Source organism: Siphateles boraxobius, unplaced genomic scaffold, assembly GCF_051911475.1.
Source record: "Siphateles boraxobius isolate OS27281-9 unplaced genomic scaffold, OSU_SipBor_1 77, whole genome shotgun sequence".
Lineage (NCBI taxonomy): Eukaryota > Metazoa > Chordata > Actinopteri > Cypriniformes > Leuciscidae > Siphateles > Siphateles boraxobius.
The window spans coordinates 7,788,056-7,815,084 of NW_027509205.1; the positions used below are offsets into that span (position 1 = coordinate 7,788,056).

The window sequence follows — 27,029 nt, forward strand, 5'->3', positions numbered from 1 at the left end:
TATATATATAATTATATGTGTGTGTGTGTGTGTGTGTGTGTGTGTGTGTGTATATATATATATATATATATATATGTGTTTGATATAAATATAAATATCGGCTTAATATCGGCCATCGGCCGCCCTGCTCTCTAAGATATCGGCATCGGCCATCAAAAAACCCATATCGGTCGACCACTAGTTATTTGTCTGCTCGCAATTTTGCCTGATTAGCAGTTCATGCTTAAGTTGCATGTTTGTCAGTGGATCCAGTAGAGAGATTATAGAAACACTAACAGGCGAACAAAGCTTCAGATCTTTCCCTGTAACCGAGTCAAAAATGAACTCAGTAGACTTGGTGGGGTGAAAATAGACATGCACCACCTTCGCAAAGAGTATTCGGGCCATTGCTGAAATAAACATCTCCGTTTGTTGTCAGGGGGAGAAACCAGACTCTCTCTTGGCTTAGTCATGTATTATTCAGCGACGTGAGACTAACAGCATTTGACCACCTGAGTGAGTCATCAAGGAGCAGTCTTCATCTCCCTCTTGCTCTTCTGAGGAGACGGCAACAGTATCAACCCATGTAGAGAGACAACTTTTCCATGCATGTCTTCCACTCTGCTTCCAGCTTTCTCAAGATTTAGAGAAGACAGAAAGAGAGATGAGGGATGAAAAGCAGGCAGAGGCAGAGCAGGCGACAAGGAGACCCTCTTATCCTTGTCTTGAAGGGGAGAACAGAAGCTTTGCTGTTTAAATCAAATCATCAAATGGATTCAATTAAAAGGGCCACATTTTATACTCATGTAGCATTTATTGTCCCCCGGAGGGTCACTCATTTTAAGGATTTTTGTGCCAGAAAGGTCATAGTTTAGTTAGTGAACCTCTGACTAGGGATGCATGAATCATCTTTCCACATTTCTGAAATTGTTTTCCCAAGTAGATTAAACGGATTCGTATGTTACCGCAAGTTTTGCGTCAGATTAGTGACGACTAATATTTGGCACTAATTCAAGTGTACATGGTTTTGCAAAGACAAGAAGTGAATTTCCGTTCAGGGTAGCAAAAGTGCTGCTTGACCAACCTAAATCTGAGTGTGTCTTACCTCTGTTTTAATTTAATGATACTTTAGATAAGTGTATGTCGGAAACCACGGCATGGCCAATCCAAAATTATTATTAGAGAAGTAAAGTTGGTTGACTTATATCTGTAGTAGTGGCCATACATTTACTCAAGTAGACGTTACGTTAAATTCAATTGTATGCAATTCCATGGGGGCTATACCAAAGTATCTTTGATTGTGTAATCGTGAATGCGACCGATCTCAGGTAGCAATTATCTCTGTTTGGTGACGAAGCTGGCGAGCTTGTGATCGTGAGACCCACGTTAAACAAGGTGTGAGGACCTCTGAGTGACATAGCTTCCTAATATGAACTGGGTAAATATAAGCAGAGTTAAACAGAACAATCAAATGTATTGCTAAACTATTATATAATTGACCAATAACCAATTGGCAATCTAAACTAAATTCGAGGTCGTGATAAAATGAAGTCAGATAAAAGCTTAAATAGAATTAAATTACTTTGCCACGCGGAAAGACAGTAACATGCAGAGACCTTCACCCGTTCTATCGGATGCCGCCTTTGGACTGATCTAGACAGGCTTACACCACATTGTTTATCTGAGTGATTTCTTTGTTTATTTAGATTTTTTTGTTTATTTAGATTTTTTTATTTATTAATCTAAAAGTAAAAATAGAAGAAATTTGGATGTACGAATAGTTGCTATCTAATTCTCACTTAAAGTTAATCTTTAATCTCTTTACTGTAATAAATGTAATCTTTAGCAAATCTCCAAAATGATTATCCATTTTTCATACTAAATTCACTTGTAGTGATTAAAACGATTGATATTTAAATATTAATATTCAGTACATTATTTACTTTTTTAATATCGATTATTTGTTTTTTTTAACCCTGACATGAAAATGAATGGCTTATCGTATCAACATGAATTTAAATATTCATGCATCCCGATATTTATTCATTAGAACACGTTGTTTGGAAAGTTTCTGTACCTTAATATTTCTATAGGTAAATGAACTCTGTTATGATTGGCTCACTCCGCATAATAGCACAGTGTTGAACACAATGCATTTACGTTAAGATCCACAGACAATCATATATTGTTAGCTGCTTTTGTTTGTTTCTTGGTTTTAAACCACATGTGTCAAGTTTTATTCTTCCCAAAATAAAGGGCTTAAGTGTCACTGAAATTCTTCCTTTACAACATTTCAAACAGTGTGCAGAGAAATCCCTGCCAAACCTATAGTTGGAAATAAAAGAGCCAGATCTATTCTGAAATTTCCCTCCATGTAGCATTGTATGACAGGGAGACTGTGGAGGCTTTTGTGAAATTGAACCACCTGCCAATTACAAATTAGAAAGCTGCTACAGACTAAGTGTACCACACTTGTCAAGCGGCTTCTGTTCCCGGCCCCGAGAGAGTCAGCTTTTTCCTGCCTGCTACTCTGAGGGCAAAGCTGCATAAGGTTTGATGATTCAGGCCGAGGGTATTAATCTCCTGCTATGAGATGGGGCGAAAATGTACAAACTTGACATGGTGGATATGGGAGAAGAACAGAATAAGTTTGTGCGTGTATGTTTGAAGCTGCAGATCTCAAGGCGAAGGAAATGAGCAGCAGTGTAATTTGGATGAGCAGGGTTAAGACCGAAGAGCAGGCCTGTTCCTCCTGACACGGGGCATTGGTGCCAGCTGAAGCACCTGCACTGAAGTACTCCCCAGTAAGATGTGACACGAGTGGCGCAGGTCGACACTTCACCGCATGTCGGTCATGTAGGAAGAGGGGTGTGAATGTGACGCGTGGAGTGTGAACACAGTACCTTGTCCAAACCCCCTACCACTTCATTATTGCATTGCTCTGGCTACTTTAATTTCAAGATTAGCATGACCACAGCTAGTTTCTGCATTTAACAATGAGCCAAGACGTCACCTAGCAGAAGCTAACACCGGCACTCTTTTGAAGTAAACAAAAGAGTTATTAATTAATAGAAATATTAATTAATATTTTACTTTAGCCTTTTTGTGTCTCAACCTTCCTCCTTGGAGGTGGAGTGACTTAACAGCAACTGGATTGACACGGAAAGCAGGGCAGGTCTCTTTCATCGGTAAAGGTGTGTTTTAAATTAGCCACGCTTTACCGGTTTAGAAGAATGGCTGAGTGAACAATAAGCCTCGGCTGAAAAGGAGGACGATTGGATGAGTGCTACCCCTCTTCCCTTTCTGCATGAATATTCATGTTGCTAAGTGACGGGTGACAATACATTAAGAAATAATAGCTGCAAACAGATCAACTTCTAACATCCGCTAGGGTGTTTTGTCAGGTTCTTTAAGCACAGGTGCGTGTACGCGTGTGTGAACGCATCTCGGCGTGTGATGGACTATTTCTTCAGCTCAATAAATCTCAATCTAAGGATGAGGCCAGGCTGCTTCAGTGGAGTGGTCGATAATGGATCTGTGCTGTTTGCAAAGCCCCCACCCTTCTGTTCTCTTCAGGCCACTAAGAGAGAGAGAGTGAGAGAGTCAGGTAAAGAGACTGTGTGTGAGAGAGAGAGAGAGAGAGCTTGGACCTGTGGCCTGTGGGAGGCATTTGGGAGTCCACAAAGCCCCTAGAACTGCACATATCCCTTCAAATCCTATACACCCCTCCCCCAGACCCTCTTCTCTCCCTTTTTCTTTTGGTCTCTCCCTTTTTTCTCTGCCTGCTCACTCTCTGATGGAGAGGGGCTTCTCTAAAAACACAAAATGGCTGGAATGCAGCTGAACAGATTGGAGTCTTAAAGGTCCGCTCTCAAAGTACCAAGCAAATTACAGCCTCGCAACTCTTCACGGCCAGAGAGGAGTGTCATTATTGTAAAATATTAAATGCAATGTATCTCCCGAGGACCTTTTGTTTGGAAACCAGTTTCACAGATGGGTGGGAAAAGTACCTTTTGGGTTGTTTTAAAAACATTTTCTTGGCTGTTTTTTTGCAGATTTAGCAATGATTTTTCTGTCTTTTCTTTTAAATATCAATCTGTCACAATTGCTTTATTATTTGGCCAGCATATTTCTCATTATATTTTGATACTGCAAATGGTGGCATTAATAACATCTTTGATTTAAACTTGTCATAAAGTTAATGTCGGTCCACATTAGCTAAAATTTGATTGATAAAAGGTCCATTATTTAATGTCAGTGGTATTGATGTATAAAGCACAACACAGACAGAAGTCATTTTCATTCCAAGCAGCTTTCTATTGGCCAACGCAGTGAATCTGTGTGACCAAGCTGAACATGATGCAAAATCTGCATGGAGAAATCTTTTGCCCTCACGTGAAACTCCCAATCGGTTGGATTCTTATTGAAATGACTGGAAAAATAAGCTGAATGATGATAAATGCTGTTTTTGATATGATTGTTATAATCAAAGAATTGTTGTAATTTTGTTAATTTTGTTTAATATTGGTGTAATTAAATAAAAATGATTAAATATAATTAAAGGGATAGTTCACCCAAAAATAAAAATTGTCATTTACTCACCCTCAAGTTGTTCCAAACCTGAATGAATTTCTTTCTTCTGTTAAACACAAAAGAAGATATTTTTTGAAGAATGTCAGTAACCAAACAGTTGGTGGACCTCATTGACTTCCATAGTATTTTTTCCCCATGCTATTGAAGTCAATGGGCCCATCAACTGTTTGATTACCCATATTCTTCAAAATATTTTAAGAAATTCATATATGTCTGAAACAACTTGAGGGTGAATAAATGATGACGGACGTTTCATTTTTGGCTAGAGATGCACCGATTGATCGGCTGGTGATCGGAATCGGCCGATTTTCACGTGATCGGCCATGATCGGCGACCGGCCGGTCAGTCTCACATATGCCGATTTATTTATTTTTGCTGGTCAAATGCACTCGGGCGCCGCATGATTAACATCGCGCAAAATCAGCATCACACGTGCACACAGAACGCACATGTAGGAAACCTTGTGAATTATGGCCGTTTCACACCGCAAGCGTGAGCAGCGCAGGGATTTTTTTCCCCCGGCGTGCATGTTTATCAATGAGTGCATTCACACCGAGAGCAGGAGCAGCGCGTGAGCGTCGAACAGGAGCGTCTCGTGAGCAGCAGTGAAGCGAGGTTTCGGCGCAGAGTCTATTTTTGCTGCGCTGCTCACGCTCAATTAAAGTGATTGTTTAGCCTGGCTGGACATGTGGCAGACGAGAGAAGAACTGTTTGCCAAATAAAACTTGCCATTGATGTACAAGTGATTGCAATAGGGTGTGTGTGTGTGTGTGTGTGTGTGTGTGTGTGTGTGTGTGTGTGTTTTGAGAAACATCTTTATACTGCAAGGTAGGGTTGGGCGGTATTTCGGTAATATCGTATACCGCGGGGTCTTAAAATAGCAACGGTATCAGTTTCAATACCGTCATTACCGGCACTTATATATAATATATAAATATAATTTATTCAATGCCTAAAAATGCTTATGTAGTTGTCATCAAGCGACAGTGTGGAGGAGAGAGAGAGAGAGAGAGAGAGAGAGAGAGAGAGAGAAGGGAGAGGCGGTAAATACTGACGAGGCAATTTGTAAATGTTGTAATAAAAAAGGTGACTGCGAGAGATGGAAACACCTCTAACCTAATGTCGCATCTCCGAAACAACCACCCACTCACTGCTGCGAGGATGCATTTTGCCCCGAGTTCATTAAATAAGCGCATTAGTTTATATTTGTTAAAATATTATAATGTTTTTTTTTACGTTGATAATGAAAACTGAACAGCACGAGTAGGATGGGATGAATCGGGAGTCAGACATTGACAACTTAAGTTTCATTTTGTAAAAGGCCTTTCTTTAAAGTGAATTTCGTTTCGTATAAATTGTATCTTAATTTTAATAATTTTTTTATCAACCAATAATAAATAAGAATCAAATATAGCAGACAACATAATCATGACATGATCGTGGGCTGGCGCGCCGCGGTCACTTGCATTGAAATCTCATCATAAATTAACCGAAACTCAGTGTATGTCTCACAGACATGACAGACAGGTCTATATCTAAATAAAGCTTGAAATTTCATTAAACGAAACAATTCAAAACGAAAAGAAATAGGCCACTCGCTGATTATTTAATCCATGATGTGCATTTCTCTCTATGCGCGTTCATACGTAAATGGCGATCATCAAATTAAACGAAACTATTCCAAACGAAAAGAAATAGGCTAGCCTACTCTCTGATTATGTAATCCATGATGTGCATTCTCTCTATCCTTCACTATGGAGATGGCGATTCATCAATTTCTTTAAACGAAACAATTCAAAAGGAAAAGAAATATAGGCAGCATACTCTCTGATTAATCCATGATGTGCATTTCTCTCTATAGGCGCGTTCACTACGGAGATATCAATCGTCAATTTCTTTAAACGAAACAATTCAAAACGAAAAGAAAAAGGCTAGCCTATACCTTCTGATTATGTAATCCATGATTTGCATTTCTCTCTATATATGCGCGTTCACTAGGAGATGGCGATCGTCAACTTAATCTTTGCAGCACTGACAGAAAAGTTGTATTAATAGAAATCAATGGACGCGTGTCACCGGGATTTACAAATGCACTTCTTGCTTGTTGCTTGTTAATTTAATTTAAATTAATTAATAAAATGAATACAATTGTCATAATTAAAATAATTAAATATTATTAATTGGCCCATGTTTGCTCATTTACAAATAGTATTTATATCTACCACCCCCTCAGCACCTGGGTTAAAAAATTATTCGGCGCCACCATATTATAACGGCCCACGTAATAAAAATAGTCGAGTCTAAATATGGCTACGGCTCATATTAAATTTAATGCCGTCATCCGGGATCAGACACAAAGTGCAAGGGTTGGCCTTGATTTTTTTTTTGTGTTTTTTTTTTTTGCCCGATCTGGTATTCAGTTTCTGAACGGTGTAGGCACAAGCCAACAGTTTGGTGACGCTGTCTGAGCCTTATGTCATAATTTTTAATTAGTCACGGTAATACCGTATACCCCGGTAAAATAGGGAGGAGGTTTGACGGTATCAAAATTTGGAAACCGCCCAAGCCTACTGCAAGGCTATATTTATTTTATTTTTATTTGCTATTTATATATTATTTTATTGCCATTACCTGTTTTCATACAGAAGTTTAGTTTCGTAAATAAGTAAATATATAACTTTTTTTTGTGTTGAATATATGGAAATGAAAATGGTTCTTCCATACCATAACTCTGCATTTAGATATGTGTGAATTTCCCACACCAGGAGTAATAATTTATATAGTTTTATTTTATTTAATTTGTTCAAAAAATGTTCTATGTAAAATGTTCTACTAAAGAAAAGATAGAAAATAAATATTTGTGTTTGCTTTAAAGTGGTTAGAAAAAATGAAATCTGAATCGGCTAAAATCGGTATCGGCAGGTCAAACTCATGAAAAATCGGAAATCGGAATCGGCTTAGAAAATTGTAATCGGTGCATCTCTATTTTTGCCCGAACTATCCATTGAATTATTTTGAAAATACATAAATAGTGAAAAAAAATTTTTTTCTTTATTGCCTAGAAATAGGCTAAAGTCATGTTTACAGTTTCATTTCCACTAGGAAGCATTTTAAACCAGATCTTTATACCTCAGTATTTTCCTTACGGCTCACAGCATAGACATCTATTGCCTTGTCAGTATGTTGGGAATCCATTTCCTCTAAATGAATCTACCAGCCGGGTTAAGAGACTATAAGCCGCAATTCTCAAAGGTAAATCCCTCTCAACGCCGCCTGGGATGTTCTGAAACATGTCATCTCATTTCATTGAGATTTGTCTCTTTTGTTCTTCAGCCTCCCCTCCCCCCCCATGGAAGGCTGTCAGTCACGGTACTGATAGATATATTCACTTACGTTATCTTGTAAATGAGAGGATGTGCGCAGGTAGAAACAGTCGGACAGAGCTCAGCCCACCCCACTAACACACTATAAAGCCTTAGAATACCCTGTGCGGACCAGCTCTGATAACGAGCCTTTCCTGTCACACATGCAACCCACTCAAAATGGCCCTCTTGCATTCTGAACACACGCACTCCCAACGAATGGTTTACAATGTGCTCAGACTATTAAATATCTTTATTCCGCCTGCTGCATTGAACAGATAAACGCAACAAGATCAATAACAGCACCAAGCAAAACAAATAAATAAAAGATGTGCACTAAGGCTGGAACAGAATCGCTCTCCTTTTGTTAGTAGTAGCTTTTAGCCTCCTCAGCCCATGCTACGTGGATTCATCCCTGGAATACTGAAGTGTTCAGATAAACATTTATCTCCATGCAGTTTTAGCACTACAGAAACACAAAGACTTTTAGCATCTCCAGATCTGTGCTTAGAGCGTTGACACACACACACAGGCTGCTATCCTCGCTATGGTGCGAGAGTGTGTTTGTGCCACGCTCCAGAAGCTGTGTGTTCAGATATGGCTGCCGGGTAACTGTGAGGCTCAACCCCTTCATCAACACACACGAGTGTTGCTTACGACTTTAGGAAACTAGAGACAAGATGGTGGAGTCGCACTTGCTTGTTAATGCACGACTTGTGTTTTATCACGCGGCATGGCCTTCGTTTATGAGCCAGGAAGTGTGAATGAATCATGGGTTCAGGAATCTGTAATGATTTTCGAATTCAGCTTTCTGATGAGCAACTTTTTAACACCCTGCTTGCTATTAGCTAACTTTTGATTAGCCGTAAAATTAATGTTTATTTTTTGTTTATTATTTTTAACGTATGATTTGTGGCCTGAGAGCTGATGTTTGATCTCTGCTTTTAAAATTTTTAATTGTTTTTAAGTCAACCGTTTTACATTTTTAAATTGCTTTTAAAATTCAACATGAAATGGCATTTGTGAACAGAAGTTGATTGGATCATGAAATGTGGGCAGTCCCTACCTGAATTTAGCCAGACTTGAATGTGAAATTGTTACTTGGCCTAGGTGATGTCATCAGAAAAGCAATTTAATAACTTGCTCCACCTCTGATGACAACACCTCGGTCGTTAGGCCTTAATTAGTTGTAGGTTAAAGTCAACATGAAATGGCATTCGTGAATCTTTTTAGTTTTGTACATTGACTTTTGACTTAAACGAGAAAAAAATGTAATGGTAAGACCTAGAAGTTGATTGGATTGTGAAAAGTGATAGGCCCCAACACAAATTTAGCTGGGCTTGAATGCAAAATAGATAGTCGGCTGTTGTTTAGCATTATCTAATAGACCGGATGGCCTAGGTAATGTCACCAGAAAACTAAAGTCTTTTCAGAGGTGGAGCAAGTTATTACATTTTATATTAAGACTTTGTTATTAGAATAATGTGAATGGACAGATTTGGCACTACGAATGTCTATGAACCCTAAAAAGATTTTTGTATCCCGGGAGATACAAGCATTTGAGAGGCTGTGGAAAGAGGCGGTGAAAGTGTAGGTCTCATTCCTTGGTTTCATGTTGAAAGGGTGTTTGTTGTGAATATTTAGATCTGGTGACTTTGTTCATACATTCTTTGTTTAGCTCACGGGCAGCATTTAAAAACAACATGACCACCTGTTGTGGGAAATATACTCGCCTTTGATATATTTCACATGTTTACAATTTTTGGTGGGGACTTAAGCTAACACTTAAAAACAACTTTTTAAAGACGTATTACATTTGTTGAAATTTTATGCATTTTTTACATCTGTATGTAAATATTTTCTATCCCTCAGAATTTTAGAAAATCAGTTCAATACTTAATACTCTTAAATGAGAAATGACATTCAGTAATTTAGTTAGCTATATTGAAATCAGTTTTAGATCAACAATACATGGATTTTTTTTTCAGGCAATTTCTGTCAACACTTTCTATGGCAGAAGGAAGGGGCAGCGTCAGGCTGTAGTTTTTCCACCTGGGGCTTTGAGCCCCCCTCCAATGAAGCTACGGGTTCTGGCAACTTATTCAAGTGTGTGTGTGAGACAACGAGTTGCAATGATCACATTTTGTACAAATTATTAACACATATTATTTGCATATTCTCTATTAAACAACATTCAAAATGATGTTTGATTTGTTGGAATCAGACAAAAAAAATGCCTGAGCTGCACCTGTTTGATGTCGATGAGTCAGCAAAGTCAATTTTGAGAAAAATCGAGTTAAAGTTTTCTGAAGTTTCTGAAACACATTCACCTAGCAACCATATCTTAATATCCCTGTTAATAAAACCAAATTTGGCTCACACCAAGTCAAACCCAAATATCTAGAGGAAAACTATTCAACTTTTTTTTCGCATGATACCACAATTGTTTGATTAACATTAACCAAACAGACCGCCTATATATCAACCAACTGTACTGCACGGATGCAATATAATGTTACACGTCAGTTGTTGTTCCGCAACAGTTTACCAAACATTCACTTAAGACATAACAGATAATGTTTGTGTGAATACTTGCCAAGACAGATAATTTGAAATACTGTAATTCTGTGTGTAAGTGTATATGGGGATCGTACGTGAGTAATATGAGAGTAAGATCGTTTCGTTTACATCAGTATGAGTTTGAAAATCACATTTCATTGGTTCAGACTCATGCCATCGAGAATTCGTTATGAATATTCGCAAAGTTGGAATGCTGCGCTTTCCAGGGGCAGCACCAGTCGTTGAGAAGCGAGCAGAGAAAAACAGCATTTTTCATGGACAAATGAAAGGTACTCTTCTCAGAAAACATACAAATAAAGATACTTTTAGGTGTTTAATTGCTATTTGGATCATTGGGATCGCTAGACGAGGTCTTAATGAACTCATTTTTGTGGAAACCTGAAAATCTACCAATTTACTTTTTTTTTACTTGTTTTGCCTTTAGCTTGTAATTAGCCCGTGCGCATTCCGACTCATTTTGCCAGCTTGTGTGTGTGTGTTTTTGTCGAGTATCATATTTCATATAACAGGCTTTTATGGCTCATATATCCAATTCTATCATAATTGAGAGATGGACAAAAAAATGTTCCCCCATAGCCTGTGGTCATATTTGACATTTACATTAACATGAATTTTTTTTTAAAAAATTATATTTTAAACCCAAGTTGCTTCAGTCCAGTAAATGTCCATCTTACATTTACTTTATAAAAAACATTAAAGATTTCACAGCAAAAAAGAATTTACTTGATAAAAACAGTATGTACTATCAATAAGAGGACTGAAGGCATAAAGTAGATTGTGTACAACATGTTCTTCAGCAAAGTTTTGGTTGTTGATAATTTATAGGCCCTAGAAATTTGCGTATTAAATATGATATATTTGGCTAATAGTATATTCATAAATCGGTATTATACTTATTCTTTGTAAAATTCTGTTAAATAATGTTTACTTTAAGTTAAATTAATAATGTTTAAAAAAATGTGGCTAAATTGTTGACACATTGCCAAACAAGCATTATTTTTTTTTCAATGAATTTATACCCCGAAAGACGTAAAGCATCCTGGGGAATATAAACATTAAAATAAACAAGTCATGTTTTAGAGGAAAAAAAAAAACATGACTTTTATTATTTGTGTCCTAATAAGAAAAAAGAAATAGAATAGAAATAGAAAATAGCCGTTAATAATTTTCAGATGTCTCTTTATGGTCTTGCCATTTTTAGGATCGAAGTAAAAAAGGTCAGTTTTGATTTCATGTTGACTTGAAACCGAAGCAACCCCATCACCTCATCTCAAGCTGAACGGTGCAGGTGTAGGTAACATAAATACCGGCTTGGATTCCAGTGTAACATGGATTTGTATTGTGAAATAGTATTGTAATGTAATGAATGTTTTGAATGGAGCAGCGGCTGGCACCTCAGAGTCTGACACAGAGGGTGATCCAAGCATCCGAGCACAGCCCTCTTTGTGTTTTCAACACATTTGAACTATCAAAGAATGCTTGTCTTCAAACTGGAGGCTCATTCTTCTGTGTAAATAAGATTCTTATCTAGCAAACAGCTCGAACACTCCCTTGCTTTTAAACAGACATCCCCCCCCCCCCCCCCCCCCCACCAAACAACTCACAGTAATTTTGATGTCGGTACAGCACAGCACTGAAGTATTTTCCATTTCAAGAGCGCCTCAGATTGTCTCTCTGCGGAGAAGCGGGTGGAACAAGAGGGTGATCTTTTCATCCCCCGCACTCTACAAATGTTTGGCAGATTGACCGCAGAGGAAGGAAGTATGTGTGCGTGTATGTGTGTCTCCTTAGCTAAAGCTGCTTTCTCTTGTTGGGGCTGTGCAGTGTGAATGTTTTTGTTAAAGAGACGAAGGTTCATGACCTGGCCATACCACCAGTCACATTTAATTTAAACACAGAGGCCCACTGCTCAGCTTCACTTCAGAGGAGAAAAACGAACATAATTTTTGCGTTATCTAGGATACGTTTTGCATCGTATCAGCTTCACATTGTCTCTTGTGTTGGGTTATTGTGTTTCCTTCTCTACAAAAAAACCCTGCCATCACATAATTGTTTGAACAATACTGACCTCCTTTCTCAGACTCCCCTTGATGTTTGTTCTGGAAAGGGCGGACAGTCCTGTATCCAAAAGCCCTTTAATCCTATTATTCGCATTCCAGTTGTTTTTTACAAAGGGAAACAGATTTTGTGCAGGTTTGAGAAATTAAAATAATTGAGATCTTATCTGACAGTCTAGATGATGTTGGTAACACTCTTTTTTTTGTCATCCTCACAGATTGTGTGTACATAGAGAGCCGACGGCCGAACACGCCCTACTTCATCTGTAGCATTCAGGACTTCAAGCTGGTGAGTTGACTCGGCTTTCCTTCCCCCTCATCTGTCCAGATCAATGCTCACTCGCCCTTATGTAACTGTGTTGCCATTGTTTCATTTGGTATCTTTTTCTCTATACGTCAGAAACAATATCAAAAATGGGCGTTTGATGTTGGTTTTTGCTTTGATTAATTTCAGTATGGTTTTGCAATACGATGGCCAGTTGCTGTTGATGTCCAGGAGCAATTATGCTACATTGTTGAAAAATAAGTTTCATACGTTTAGATTTTTCTGTACACTGGTTAACCAGGCTTATGAGGGGTTTTTTGGAAATGAATTGTGCTGACAGTTGGCTTTTTTCTACTTTTAAATGCCGTTTTTTTACTCTATAGGAAAATTAGCCTGCAACACACTGAGATTTACAAGTTTAATTAGCTTGTGTGAAGCGGAGCACCAGATATTCTCTACAAAGCCCTGTCTAGCTCACACATGTTTACGTTGTAGCGCCAGCTTGGTTTTACATGCCGTTAATTGATCAATTAAAAAAAAGCGAGAGAAAGGGAAAGAGAACCTCCTTTTCCAGATCGTAGTTCTCATTATTTGAACCGCTCTTTGCTGACACTTTTTATATAGATTATTAATCAGCTTCTTAAAAAGATTGAATCTTCAAAGGACACATTGATCAGAGTGCAAAACCACCTTAGATTCAGTCTGCTTTATGTGGCCAATATTTCCATGATTTATTTCCCCTAGCAACCGCAGACAGCTGCGTTTTTTTTCTCTCCCTTCTATGGGTGCCTCATTTGATGGTCACTATGTTGAGATAACGTTATGTCACAAGTAAATAAGCACATTATGGTTTTTCTAATGGCTATTTCCCCACAGCAGGACACAATTAGCCAAGAGGTCCTTCGGCTTTGCACGCCCCCCTCCTTGTAGAGTGTGTGGAGGAAGACCCATGAGGCTTTGTTAATGGTACTGAACAGCTAAGGTGCTGATGGGAGGGGGTGGACACGGGGCAGGATGGCTTATGACAGCCGCAGGAGCTGAAGTGGGGGGTTCAGGGCTGGCTGGATGAGTTAGAATGATGTGCAGAGGAAGGGAGGGTAGGTAGGGGAGAGTGTGCCAGAGCTCGGGCATCCAAGCAGCCTGTAATCGGATTGCTCGGAAGAGTGCTGAGGGCAGCAGAATCTTGATCTTGCCAAGAATAACATGTAGTATGTTTCGTGATTATCTTCACCTTGATTAAGTGCAGATCTAGGGGTCTTTGTCTGATGGCTGTAAATGTCACAAGACTTCACTGGCCCTCCTTCCTAGCTTTTACCGCCTTAATCCATCTAATTAGTCGAAGCTCATCTTGTTGTTTTCTGTGAAGTTGATTGGATACTGGTTTGTCATGTAATTGGGTTGTGTTGATAAACTAGTCATATTGTTGAGTAGTCGATTAGTGAGGTCAACTAATTTGTGATGTCTTATTAATTAATATTATTAATGGATGGATGGATAGATATACATACTTAGTGTGTGTGCGTGCCTATACAACAGTTCATTCTGGTTCCTGATTCTGATTGGCTGAGAGCCGTTTACAACCTTTTCTACCATTAGGCTATCACCACAGGAACAGTTTCACCGTTTGTATCACTCCCCATGCAGCATTTCGCTCACAGCGAGTGTCATGGCGGACGCGCAAACACCATAGCTTTACAAAAACTACTGTTGTGTCACGGAATGTAGTTTTAAGTTGTTTAGGCCATTTAGACCTCAAATACGCGACTTACTTCTGACTGAAGTGTTTGCTTATTTCCTATTGTACAAAGTTATTATATAATGGATACTATTTTTTATTTAAATATTATTTTTCGATAAATATTAATTTATATAAATAACCATATTTGGTATTGAGAAATAATATGGGCCCATTAGTGATTCACTGAAGTCAACATCACAAAGTTAGCTACATTATTACACCATTAGATGGCAGCAAAGACTGTCTCTATGAGTGAGTCAGTAGCAAAGACTTTTATATTGAGAAGGAGGGACTGAAACAAGGTTGTAAACTTTCATATGCATTGCCTAGTACTATCATGGGAAATCCCCTTAGAGGTTTGGAACGTTTTGGGTGAACTAATTCTTAAGACTTTTGTTCAACGCCGGAACACAAATGAAGATCTGTTTGATGAAATCTTAAAGTTTAGTCTAGATGCTCCTAAATGTTTGTAAATGCACTGCTTTTGTTTAGTAACGTGTGGAATATGAGTGTTTCATGGCTGTGGCAATGTTCAGTTCAGTTGAAACAACTGTAATGGATGTGCAGCTATAGCTCAGATGCTCACCTCTGAACGCCTGCTGTCCTCTTAATTGGGATGCGAGCATCTGTCCACTAAAATGTTAGAAAAGCCTTAAGGTCAATTGCCCTGACCCCCTCAACCCCCTCTTAGATGTCCCTTCTTATGCATTCTCTCCCTTTCTTAGCTTTTAACACTGGGTTGATTCATTCACTTGTATTGAGCAGGGCAGATAGGGATAGCGGGCCATAATGGTAAATGATGATATCGGAAAGGTTCCAGCATTAGCGTATTTACTGAGTGGTTCTACATAATAAAGTGAATTCATTACATGCGTAACAATCATGGCTCTCTGGAGGACCTGTTTTTGCGGTCGTCTCACATGCTCTTGCTTTAGACGTATTTTTGCTATCGTGTGTTCGAGAGCTGCTGTTTCTTGAAGCGTCACGTGAGCCTCTCTCTCTGTGACCCTCTTCCGCAGCGAGGTGAGGAAATTGCCTCGCTTCTGGCAAAACAACCTCATTAATATGGTTCTTCTCTAGTCTTAAGGGTTGAACAACGTCACCCCGTGTACTTTATCTAATGACCTGGGAATCCAGTTAGCACCGCAGAGAAAAGCTGCATGCTGCAATCGATCTCTCCGCCCTCTTTGAGCGATATTTTTTTTTGTGCCGTGTGTGCGCTTGTATTTTGATGCACACCCACCCACAGACCTTCACACTGTCACAGAGATGTTTCCACCCTTCACTCAGTCCAAATTAAACCCTTAATTGACACGCTTTTCACTCAGCCTTTTCCTTTTCTCCCTCAATCATATTGATATTCTGAATGAGCCTCCTGCTTAAACGGGCTTAAAGATGTACAAAGACAGGTGCCTCCACCCTTGTTTGTGAGTGCACTCGGTCACTCCTTCACACACACACACACACACACACACACACACACACACACACACACACACACACACACACACACACAGACACAGACACAGACACACACACACACACACACACACACACACACACACACACACACGTAGTGTTTCCATGTTTTATGGGGACTTTCCATAGACATAATGATTTTTATACTGTACAAACTGTATATTCTATTCCCTTACACTAACCCTACCCCTAAACCTACCCATCACAGCAAACTTTCTGCATTTTTACATTTTCAAAAAACATCACTTAGTATGATTTATAAGCTGTTTTCCTCATGGGGACCAAAAAATGAACACGAACAAGGATTTCAGATATTGCCATCCTTATGGGGACATTTTGTCCCCATAATGTAGGGTTTACCAGTCCCCACACACACACACACACACACACACACACACACACACACACACACACACACACACACACACACAGACACACAGACACACATACACACAGACACAGACACAGTGATTAAGGCACCGCTGACTGAGCTCCCCTCAGCTTGTTTAAACATTTCTGTGGTAAAGAAAGAATAAAAGAGATTAGCTGGGGTAAAAAGGGATGGGAATAAGTTGCTGCCATATGTATCTCTTCTGCCTGTCTCACCATCTTTTATATTCACACAAGCGCACACTTGCCTTAGATGGAATGAAAGCCCCATGAATTTGAGTGTGTGTGTGTGTATACCACTGCATTTGTTTATTACAAAATGTATAATTTCTATTGACCAAATATTCATATTCATCAAAGAATCCTGGGGAAAACAATATCACTTTCCACAAAAGTAAAATGCAGCAACTTTTTTTCTACATGGGTATAAATGTTTCTTGAGAACCAAATCAGCGAATTATAATGGTGACATTGAAGACTAGAGTACGGCTGCTGAAAATTCAGTTTAACCAACAGAGGAATCAATTTTAGTATTTATTTTAATAATGCCTGATCATAATTTAAAATTTTTATATTGTACTTACATTTTTCTTATTTGATTGTGTACAATTGTGTTATTGCTGCTCTCCCTGCTCTTATACGTGCTAGGCTGCATGGATGCGCAGGGAGTTCTCGCTCAGAACGGAACCATACCGCCAATCCAAACTGTATGCTTATTGTCAATCGTATTTGACAGAAATAACCTGATGTAGTTTTGAAGATTTGTCTTTCTCAAGTAGATACGAGCTATACTTGTATCTCCTACAATACAGGACTTTGTTTCAGTTGAGGTATGATACTGGGCTGCTGCTGTTAGCTCAGCACCATTTTGTGTGTCTAACAGCCAGCGGTGCATACTGATTTCAAGGACACGGACAGCCTCTGTGTATTTATTTTACGGCCTCAACCCATTAGTGCTGTGCATAAGACATACGCTGTATTAATGTGATGAGGGTGACACATTCAGTTAAGTATCTGTTGCTAATAGGAAAAGCAGCTATGCAGCGAGTCCTGTTGACACACTATTGGCTGGAAACAGCCTTGAGACGTTGTCGCCTTTGAGGAGAAGAGGTAAGACAGAAAGAGAAAGATCTCTCAGGGGTTGCTCAGACACAGACAATTCAGCACCGAATCGATCATAAACAGCACAAGCCTTTATCCTCAAGTCAATCACAGTCTCCAGCTCTACCATCTTTGTCTCTGTCTGTCTGCCTCCCTCACTTGTTCCTCCTGTTAATTTGGACCGGCTGCATATGCCCGATGACTGACACTGTTGTTGTCGGTGTGTGTTGCCGTGGCACCCTTCCCCCATCCCCGTGGCTAAACTAATTTGCTGATATTGGCCAGCTCAGCTGCAGCACAGCGCTGCCTCTAATGGAGTGATTGCTGCTTGCCTCTGGGGGCTCGGGCGCAGGCAGAAATGCCCTGCTCTTCTCGCTGTATTGGTGCTTATGGACATTTAATTAGGTGTGATGTACAATACAATTATCAAAAAGAACTCATGATTCCCAATGAAGCACGGCAGCAGGAGACGGAGCAAAAAGACAGGTTGTTATTCATTGTGGTCCATCAGACTATTTTTAAAGCTATTTTAGAATTTTTGCTCAAATGAAATGTGTCATTTTTACAACATAATGTTGTTCCAAAGCTTAATGACTTTTTCTTCTGTGGAAAGTAAAAAGATATTTTGAAAAATGTCAAAGCTTTCTTAAAAGTATCTGTATTTGTGTGTAATGCAAATGAATAAGACATACAGATTTGGAAAGACATGAGGGTGTAAATGACAAATACAATTTTTGGGTGAACTATCCCTTTAAGAAACCTTGAATTAAAGCACTTCATATGATGATAAACTCACATGTTTTGGCTAAAATACAATACGCATTAAGTAAGGGTGTTACGGTACCGTGACGTTCGGCGACAAATACAGTCAGTCACAGGCGATCCACACTCCAATCCAGAAGGGGGCGCACGCAGTAACGCTGTTTGCTAACCACCACAACAGGAAATACCACAGAAGACGATCTACGCATAGATATGTTCATGTGCAATCTGTAAATCAGTATTTCAGATGCATCAAACTGTTTGCTTGAGAATATCTCACGTAGCATTACATCTACCTCAGGCAAGTCATTTAGTGTCCACAGCATGTTAGTTCACCAGAGAAATGAACTCTAGAGGGGAGCATTTCATTAAATATATGCCCTATATTAGCTTATATATTCATATTTACTTTAACTGTTAGTAATGTTTTAATTATTTTAATATATGTACCTGAGAAGTTAATGCAAAACCTGCCTAATGTGCAAATTTGATAATCAGCACAATGCAGCAATTTTTTGCAATCTCTTTAGTCAAACCTTTAGAAATTTCTATGTGAAAAAGTTTGGATGGAAACCCAGCTATTAACTCACATGCTAATGAAATCACAGACAGGCTTTTTATTCAAACATCTTGAGGTTGTTTTTCTATCTAGCTTGCGAGTATGAGATCTTGGAGATTTGGGGAAGTCTTGACTTGACAGATTTCTGAGACATTAGAATGCCCATCTTTCACAGTTCTATAAATGTTTATTTTTAGCTAATTTGATTTGTTCAGTTACATTACTGTCAGCTCTGTTTAACACATTTGACCATTTTTAAATCCATTTAGATTTTACCTCCAAATCTGAAAACATGAAAACCGTGTTTCGCCTGTCAGCTTGCTAAAGCGCCATTATTCCAGACATGGCTTGCTCATTGAGCCGAGCTATACATAGACCCCTAATGATTCATTTGAAACAATAGCTTGGTGGATGGCAAGGACACTGCAATCTGAACTGGCCCTGCAATGACCCATGCATCTGCACTCTAGCTGTAAAATGGCAATTAACAGACTATTGATTATTGGCAATGCGGATATTGTTGATTAGGCTTGCGGTTGGAGTGTTTGATAAGCCCACTGCCAGCTCAACCTAGTGCATTGGATCCTGCGTTCATGGAATGCAAATAAACTCCCAGTGTAATTCACTCCTGATGGTTTTTGTGCTTATCTCTGCGCCCTCAAAAGCTAATGATTCATAGCTTTAATTAAAACGCTTTCATGAAGATGCAAATATATGTGCATACATGCATGAATGATCATAAAAGTGGGTTTAGGAAGAGATGTGTGCGCGCAATGCCCTCGTACATATTTTTCCAAACCATAAGGTTGCCTACGCGCCACAAAAAATGAACGTTAACGATTAGATGAAAAATCAGCGAAAATACTCATACAAACATATTCGTCCTTGCAAGCAGGAAATAGATTGAACATAACATTAAAGGAATTCATTCACCCAACATTGACAATTGTCATTTACTCACCCTCGTGTCATTCAAACCTTGTATGACTTCTGTCTGCACAACACATTTTTTGTGAAAGTCAATGGTGCCCAAAGCAGCATTTGATACCATTGACATTCATTGTATGCACAAAAAAATATACACCTTTAAGAGTGTAATGATGGCCTGTGTCTCTATAAATTGTCCTCTGCACCTCTGATTAAATCCTCATCCGGGGGTGGGAGGTGCCCCCCCCATCCCCCCACACACACACAAGCTCCAACATTTTTAAATGCAATTATGGATCAGTGAGCAGCGCCATCAGTCGCATTTCTTGTTAATATTTATTGAGTGGAGCGGCAGCCACTGCCATCTTTACATCAGGGAGCCTGCAGTCATTAAGAGGCTCTGTGCTTTTTCTATGTCTCCCAGCGTTACACTCGACGTGTTTGCCCTCCCCCCCACATGCCCGTCACTCCTCTGCCCGATCAGCCGCTGAAAATGAGCCGGCACATTTGCATGTATAAATATGTAAAGGTGCGTTTCTCACAAGTGGCCCCCAGGTTTTTGTTGTGCCCTTATTGTGTGCGGCTCTGAAAAATCACCTCTGGCAATGTGGGCTCTGCTGGCAGCCAGAGAGCCTCCGCTGCATCTCTGCTCGGGAGCGCATGATTGAAATATCCCTGCTTGCACTTTTGTCTGCAGGGTAGCGTGTTAAGAGTAGGGCAGAATTACAGAGCGGCTACAGGTCTAGCAGCGAGTGTCGGGCTCTGAGGGAGCGCTGTAGGAGGAGGGGGTGCCCTTTTTGTCAAGCAAGCAGGATGACATCACGCACAAAGTTAAATTCAGCTGTAGAAGCAGTAACATGGTAAAACATGCATTTTCCTCATGTGGGGGGATGGGGAACAATTTTTTAATTGTTTGTTTGATTGGCTTTTCATTGTTCTGACGTTGCACCTCCCCAAAACTGAAAAGCCCTTTAAGCGCCAGTCCTGTGTAAGTAAATCTGCTGTGAAATGCTGCAAGTTAATGGCCGTTTTGATTAATGTTCTTGAATGAAGTGTATGACTTTTTTTTTTCTCCCTCCCTCCTGTACACTTAAAGTTCCACTAAAGGAAGCATTAATGCTGCTGGTGGTAATGACATTAGGTACTTAGCACTGTGCAAAATACACACAGCCCATGCTGCACTGCTTCCAAATGGGCGTCTCTCCAAAACCAATTGAAGCTCTGTTTGTATCAGTTTGTTTTTGGTGCTTTTTTGAAAAACACATTTTCTAGTTCATCTCCAAAATGAAGCCATTTAGACAAAAGAACAAACCAAATCAATACATAATTGATAGGGTGGTCAAAATATTAATTTTAGTAGTCGATACCAATATCAGTGTAATTTTACATTTCTTGATAGCAATTTCAATAACAGAGGAAATAATGTGGTTCTGAATGGACTCCTTTTATTTAAAGGTCTGTCTTGTTAATATTCCAATTTGATTCATTTTAGCAATAACATTAAGACAGACCTATTAGGCTGCATTAAATGCGCAGTGCTGATAATTGGACATCTTAATTTATTTTGTATTTTATATAATCATTTAGATTATTTTTTTCATACTTAAATACCAGTGCTTTTGACATTTCTACCTTGACAGTAGCTAAATAAGATAGAGGACAGAATAGTCAACTTGTGTTATCACCCAATTCGAAATGATCAAGAACCTTATTCTTTATTTTTTTTCATTGCACCTCCCTCTCTCTTTCTTTCCCTCGTATGCCTTTAACAGCTCTGTGCTTTCAGTTAACGCTACTATGGAAACCAGCTGTGTGGCCAAAGGGATAGAAAGAGGGATGGAGGGAGGAGGAAGAGCTAGAACAAGGGGTAAAATCAAAATGGAGGTGTGTAGGGTCGACAATGGGGTATGAGGTGGTGATTACATTGCCAGATGGAGCCGGGAGACTGCGAGGCTGGAGATAACATTTTCATAAGACACCTGAAAGCACAATCAATAGCAGATCCTTGACGGCGAGACTAAATTATTAAACAGAGCCTTTCTCGCCACGTTTCATTATCGCGGCTTTCCCATCCCGGACTACCGCCATTGCTTTGCTGGTGGCGAGATGGGTATTTGTCAAGTATTTTTATGCATTAGAAATCATTTGGGTCTCGGTGGATCGGCTATGTTAATTTCGTTCTGCTCATCACGGATTGCCGGAATCTGCCGCAGAGACACAATGCTGTTTTTTGGCACATCACAGGCAAATTCCCTCTTCTGATGTCTTTACTAGCATCTGAAGCTGGGAACGCTGAGCCCTGGCATTCAACCCAACTGTTTCATCTTAAAAAAGAGAAGGCAGGCTTCTCTATCTCGTCCGCTTTGATGTCAAAGAGAAATAAATTGACAAAAATACCAACATGGAGGCAATGTTTACACTTTCCCAATCACACTGTGATAAAACAACTATTGTACTAGTGTAATCCTCCATTTGAATTACAATTGAAAATTGGCCTTGATGTTTTCAAATAGTTTTTTTGGTCACAACAATTATAGTTGAGATTGAAATTATCCCCCCCCCGCCCCCCCCCAATCCAAACACTATCATTTTTATTCCCCAATTAGATTTCCTGTTGTTATTAACTGAAACATTGTAATTGATGTTTGCCTCCCAAGTAATTTGCTTCATGTTGTGTATCAGCCAAGTGCGTTATGCAGTCTTTGCATGGCCAATATTTATTGCGACAGTCTGGTTCTCCAAACACATGTGCTTTGCCTGGCTGCAGTGTAATTGGATCGTCCCTTCCTGACACGGCTAGCGGTCCTCTCTCTGACTCCCGGCACCTTATGCCGCTTCCTTCTCATCTGTCTCTTTTCCTCTCCCTTTCTTCCCCGCCTTTCTAGAGTGTCTCGGCACTGCTTCTCAGTTCACCGAGTGTAATTTCCAGCTTGTCCAAAGTGTGACATGCCAATAAAAAAAGCTGTGGAAGTGGAGATTTACAGTGGTATCGAGTTCACATGCTTCCATCGGGCGGCTTTCTCCATTAAAGAACACATGTTGCAAATTAGCTCAAGAGAAAAAAAACCTAGTGGGAGGGCTTTTTGGCCTGGGGAGGATGGCGTACATATATAAGGCGCTTGAAAATTCCACAGTCCTCCATCTTCACGCCCCTCATGTTATTCATTCCCCTTCTTTCTGCATGCATTCTCCCTATTGTATTATCACAATGGCTTTAAAGATGTCTGTTTTATGCTTAGTAGTGTTTGTGTGAATCCTTGAAAGGTGTTGGGCTTTTTTAGCATCTTTTTTGTGTTGTCGTATTACCTGTGGGCTAATTGTCACACATCTCAGACACATTTCAGAGCTTGTTTTTGTGCAGCAGGCTTGCTGTGAACGACCGAGGCTGCTGAATATGGCTGCGCATACAGTACAAGTGCACTATGCTAATGATGAAATTTACCACACGTACTATATACATCCTTAGTGTACATGGAAAAAATTTATACTTTGGGCTTTTTGCTGTTATTACTGTCTATTTCCCAATTATAATACCCCATTGCTGACTCTTTTTTTGTCTCACAGCTGAACCCACAAGCTCTGTCATTTCCAAATCTGTTTATTTGTCAAAATTAATTCTCAAATCAATTGTGGCAGATTCCATAAAGAGGGAAATACTGGACAGAATTTTTTATTGTTATTTTTTTCTATTTTTCTCTTCACCATCTCCTTCATGCCAGGACGAAGTTCATAAATGGAGCTTGATGCTTCAGCCGTGTGCTGAGACCAGACTCATCTGAACTCTGGAAAGAACAATGCGGAGTGCAATGAAGTGCTCGAGCTCTCTCAGCCTCTAACCTTGGGCTATTGAACTTAACATCCCATTTATAGATTGCCGTTATGCCTGAGCCATTTGTGGCAGAATAGCTCTTTACAGCTTTAAGAAAAAGTAATGAGATCGAGAGAGAAAGAGCACCAGATAATTTTCTGCACACTTACATGTTGAGAATGTTTGTTTTCTTTTTTCTTTCTCCTTTCTTGGAAGAGGCTCTGCCGCTGACTGGCGGTACTGATAAATGTGTGCCTGTGGGCATGTTAGAAGACGAGGCCATGCTCTCCATTTATAATGCCCTTCATGTGCCGGACACACATGTCCGTGGCTGATCCATGCTGTCGAGGAGATGCACAAAACTCTTCCCTACCTCTGAAGATGAAATGGGCTGATTTAATGTATAGACCTGCCTGGAAGGTGATATGGAGTTTGTGTGTAACTAGCTGAGACCGATTAAGACCCCAGTCTGTCTTTGTATGTTTCCCTGGTGTGACACACCTGCTCTCTGATGTTCCCAAATGTTATGTCAAGGCATTAATATGAAATGCATAATTGAGACCCATATGAGATGCAGAGTTTTAATCAGTCTAGTTATGATATTGTCTTAGAATATGTTGTGTTGTAAAAGATATGTTGCCAATTGTAAGTTGGGCTGTCACGGTATCAGGTTTTTCACTACACTGTTATTGTGGCCAAAAGGATTCACAATAACGATATATCGTGATATCTTTAGAAATCTTTAAAAAAATGATATTGGTCAAATAGAAATTAAAAATAAATTATATATTATTTTTAAGTGTTTTATACAACGCTATGTCGATAGGCATTGCATTGTAAATGTACATTATCCTTATGAAAATATTAATTTCATTCGAAATCATACGGTTGTTGCCAATACTGCAATATACACCCAATTAGGGGTGTTATCTTGCGACACCGCTAATTGTTAGTTTTTCAGCCACAACCCTGTTAATTTGTAGGCTACTTAAGTTACATGACACTTAAATCAGTCTATTTATATGACAACTTGTCTTGTAGTGAACATTTACATTCGTATTTACATGGGTATTTATATTCATATTTACAAAAAACACTGAGATGAATTGCTTTAATTAGATGTAATTGGTATGTATGTCGGTGACACATTAATTCATTGCATGGGATATTTGTGAGTCACCTACAGGGGTAAACTGTAATTTTTACAGTGGAAAAAATGGAACGGCTCTTAAATCTTCTTTTTTTTTATATATATATCTTTTTCTCTCCTTTTACCTTTCCAAGGTCGATTCAGTGTGATAGTGGCAGAGACGTTTTTGTAACATCTCTGTGCATCACATCATCCAAGCAGGTTTAGAGTGCAGGGGAGGCCTCTATCTGTGTGTGTGTGTCACACTAAAGCAAAGGCAGAGCTTATGGTGCTGTATAAAGGCCAATTGATTATAGGCACCGCTGGGGCAGCAGGACAGGCTGATGGTGGAGTGTTTGAAGAACCGAGGCGCTGGCCAACATCTCAGAAGTCGGGAAACCCTCGCTGAGATGTTCTGAGCAGCGGGCCAATTTAGTATTTAAAAGGTGAGCTCTCTTTTAGCGGCATGGGAAGTTGAAAGGGCTGGTGCTGGCTGCCCAGCTTGCTTCAGTGTGGAAAGGCTGGCCGCTACAGCTGCTTGCTCGCTGTAATTAAGTGTGAACTGTTTGCTGCCACAAATGGCATTTAAATGCCAAGTGGTAGCCAGAGCAGGCATAATATCAGGGGGTTTATGGCTTCAACCTTGCCTTTTTTCTTTATTTTACTCTTTCTTTCCCACCATGGATGGAAGGGATTTAGTGTATATAAGGGGGGGGGTGTATAGAGGAGTGAGTGGAAGTGCGCTCTACAGTCTCTCGTGATCTGGGGCATCGACACACTGTAACGATCATAAGCCAGCGCTGTCAAACCTCTCTCACCTGCAGCCATTAGAGAACTGTGCGTGGGAGGTTGACATTTACGCATGAAAATTTAAAGAATTACAGGCAAGACGTGAGAATTATATCATGCAGTCGCACATATTCTTGGCAAATACCGTCTTTACCGTCTACGACGTGACTGATTTATGCACTGAGGCATTCAAATCATGCCAGTCACCATATGTAATATCACATTATGCATTTCATGTAGTAAGAGCAATCTCTGACAGCTCTTGACATACTTAATTGTTTTAGATGTTGTTCTTCATTTGCCCAGGGAGAACTTCTACTTCAGAAGTCTAAAGCCATTTTACATCCAAATTTTGATAGATGTTAAACAATGTTCTGTGAGGAAAATGTAGTGGGATTTAAATGTATCCATTGGAAATTGATTGTTGGATTGTGAAAAGTGGTAATTTCCTTCAATAGAGTGAGACATGAATGCAGTTTTGCTAGAATAATGCTTAAATGGCTATGTGTGCGCCGTAGGTGACATCAGTAGTAAAGGCATGACATCAAGTTATTACATTTTGATGTATATATGAAATAGGATGCACAATACCGTTCAGAAGTTTTCGAAAAGTTTGTCTACCAAGGCTGGATTTGGAATTGATGAAATATACCGCAAAAACTGTAATATTGTGAAACATTACATTTAAAATAATTGTTTTCTTATTGAATATATTTTAAAATTTAATTTTTCTCTGTGGTTGCAGAGCTCAATTTTCAGCATCATTACTTCCAGTCTTCAGTGACACTTGGTCCTTCAGAAATAATTCTAATTTGCGGATTTGGCAAGATTTATTATTATTCTTATTGTTCAAAGTTGAACAACTGTGCTGCTTTATATTCTTGTGGAAACTGGTAAAAAAAAAAAAAACAGGATTATTTGATGAATCGAAAGTTCAAAACAACAGCATTTATTTAATATAGAAATCTATTTATAAACATTCTAAATGTTTGTTACTTTTGATCAATTTAAATCATCCTTGCTGAGTAAAAATAAAAAAATAAAAAATTGAAAATTGTATTGACCCCAAAGTTTTGAACAGTAGTGTAATATAATGCACATTAAACACCAGGAATGTCTACTACTGTAAATACGGTAAATCTTCGATGTCATGTAATATTTTATACTTCCATTATTTTCTGTCACTCCATTTTGCATGCCTTGCCTATATTGTGCATGCTTATTGTTGTGCTAAAAAGGAAGTATTTGTATATTTTTATCACCTGTGTGCAGGAGCGTGCACTCTGTTTCGTGGAAATCGCACAGAAATGCAGTCTAATTAGAGAGCTGTATTGTGGGATTATGGGTAATGGCAGTGCTAGTGCATTAGCGTAGAGTGTGAGCTGTTAGATCAGGGTCATTGTGGAGAGCCTGTGAGCTGGATTAAATGAGTGATGAGATCGAGATTTTCTGTCTCAATGCTGCTTTCTTGATGGCTTTCCCAGAATGCAGTCCTTTTAAAAAGGGTAAAA

The 27,029-nt window shown here is 39.3% G+C and overlaps 1 protein-coding gene across 5 annotated transcripts in view; it reads left to right on the plus strand.

The window, feature by feature from the left end:
- rerea (arginine-glutamic acid dipeptide (RE) repeats a) overlaps positions 1–27,029 on the plus strand; it is a 172,185-nt gene that overhangs the window by 87,385 nt on the left and 57,771 nt on the right. For all 5 annotated transcript variants that reach the window (XM_077218188.1, XM_077218184.1, XM_077218187.1 and 2 more), the window contains one exon: positions 12,790–12,860. In XM_077218188.1, the coding sequence (XP_077074303.1) occupies positions 12,790–12,860 (71 nt within the window). The remainder of the gene's footprint in view (positions 1–12,789; positions 12,861–27,029) is intronic.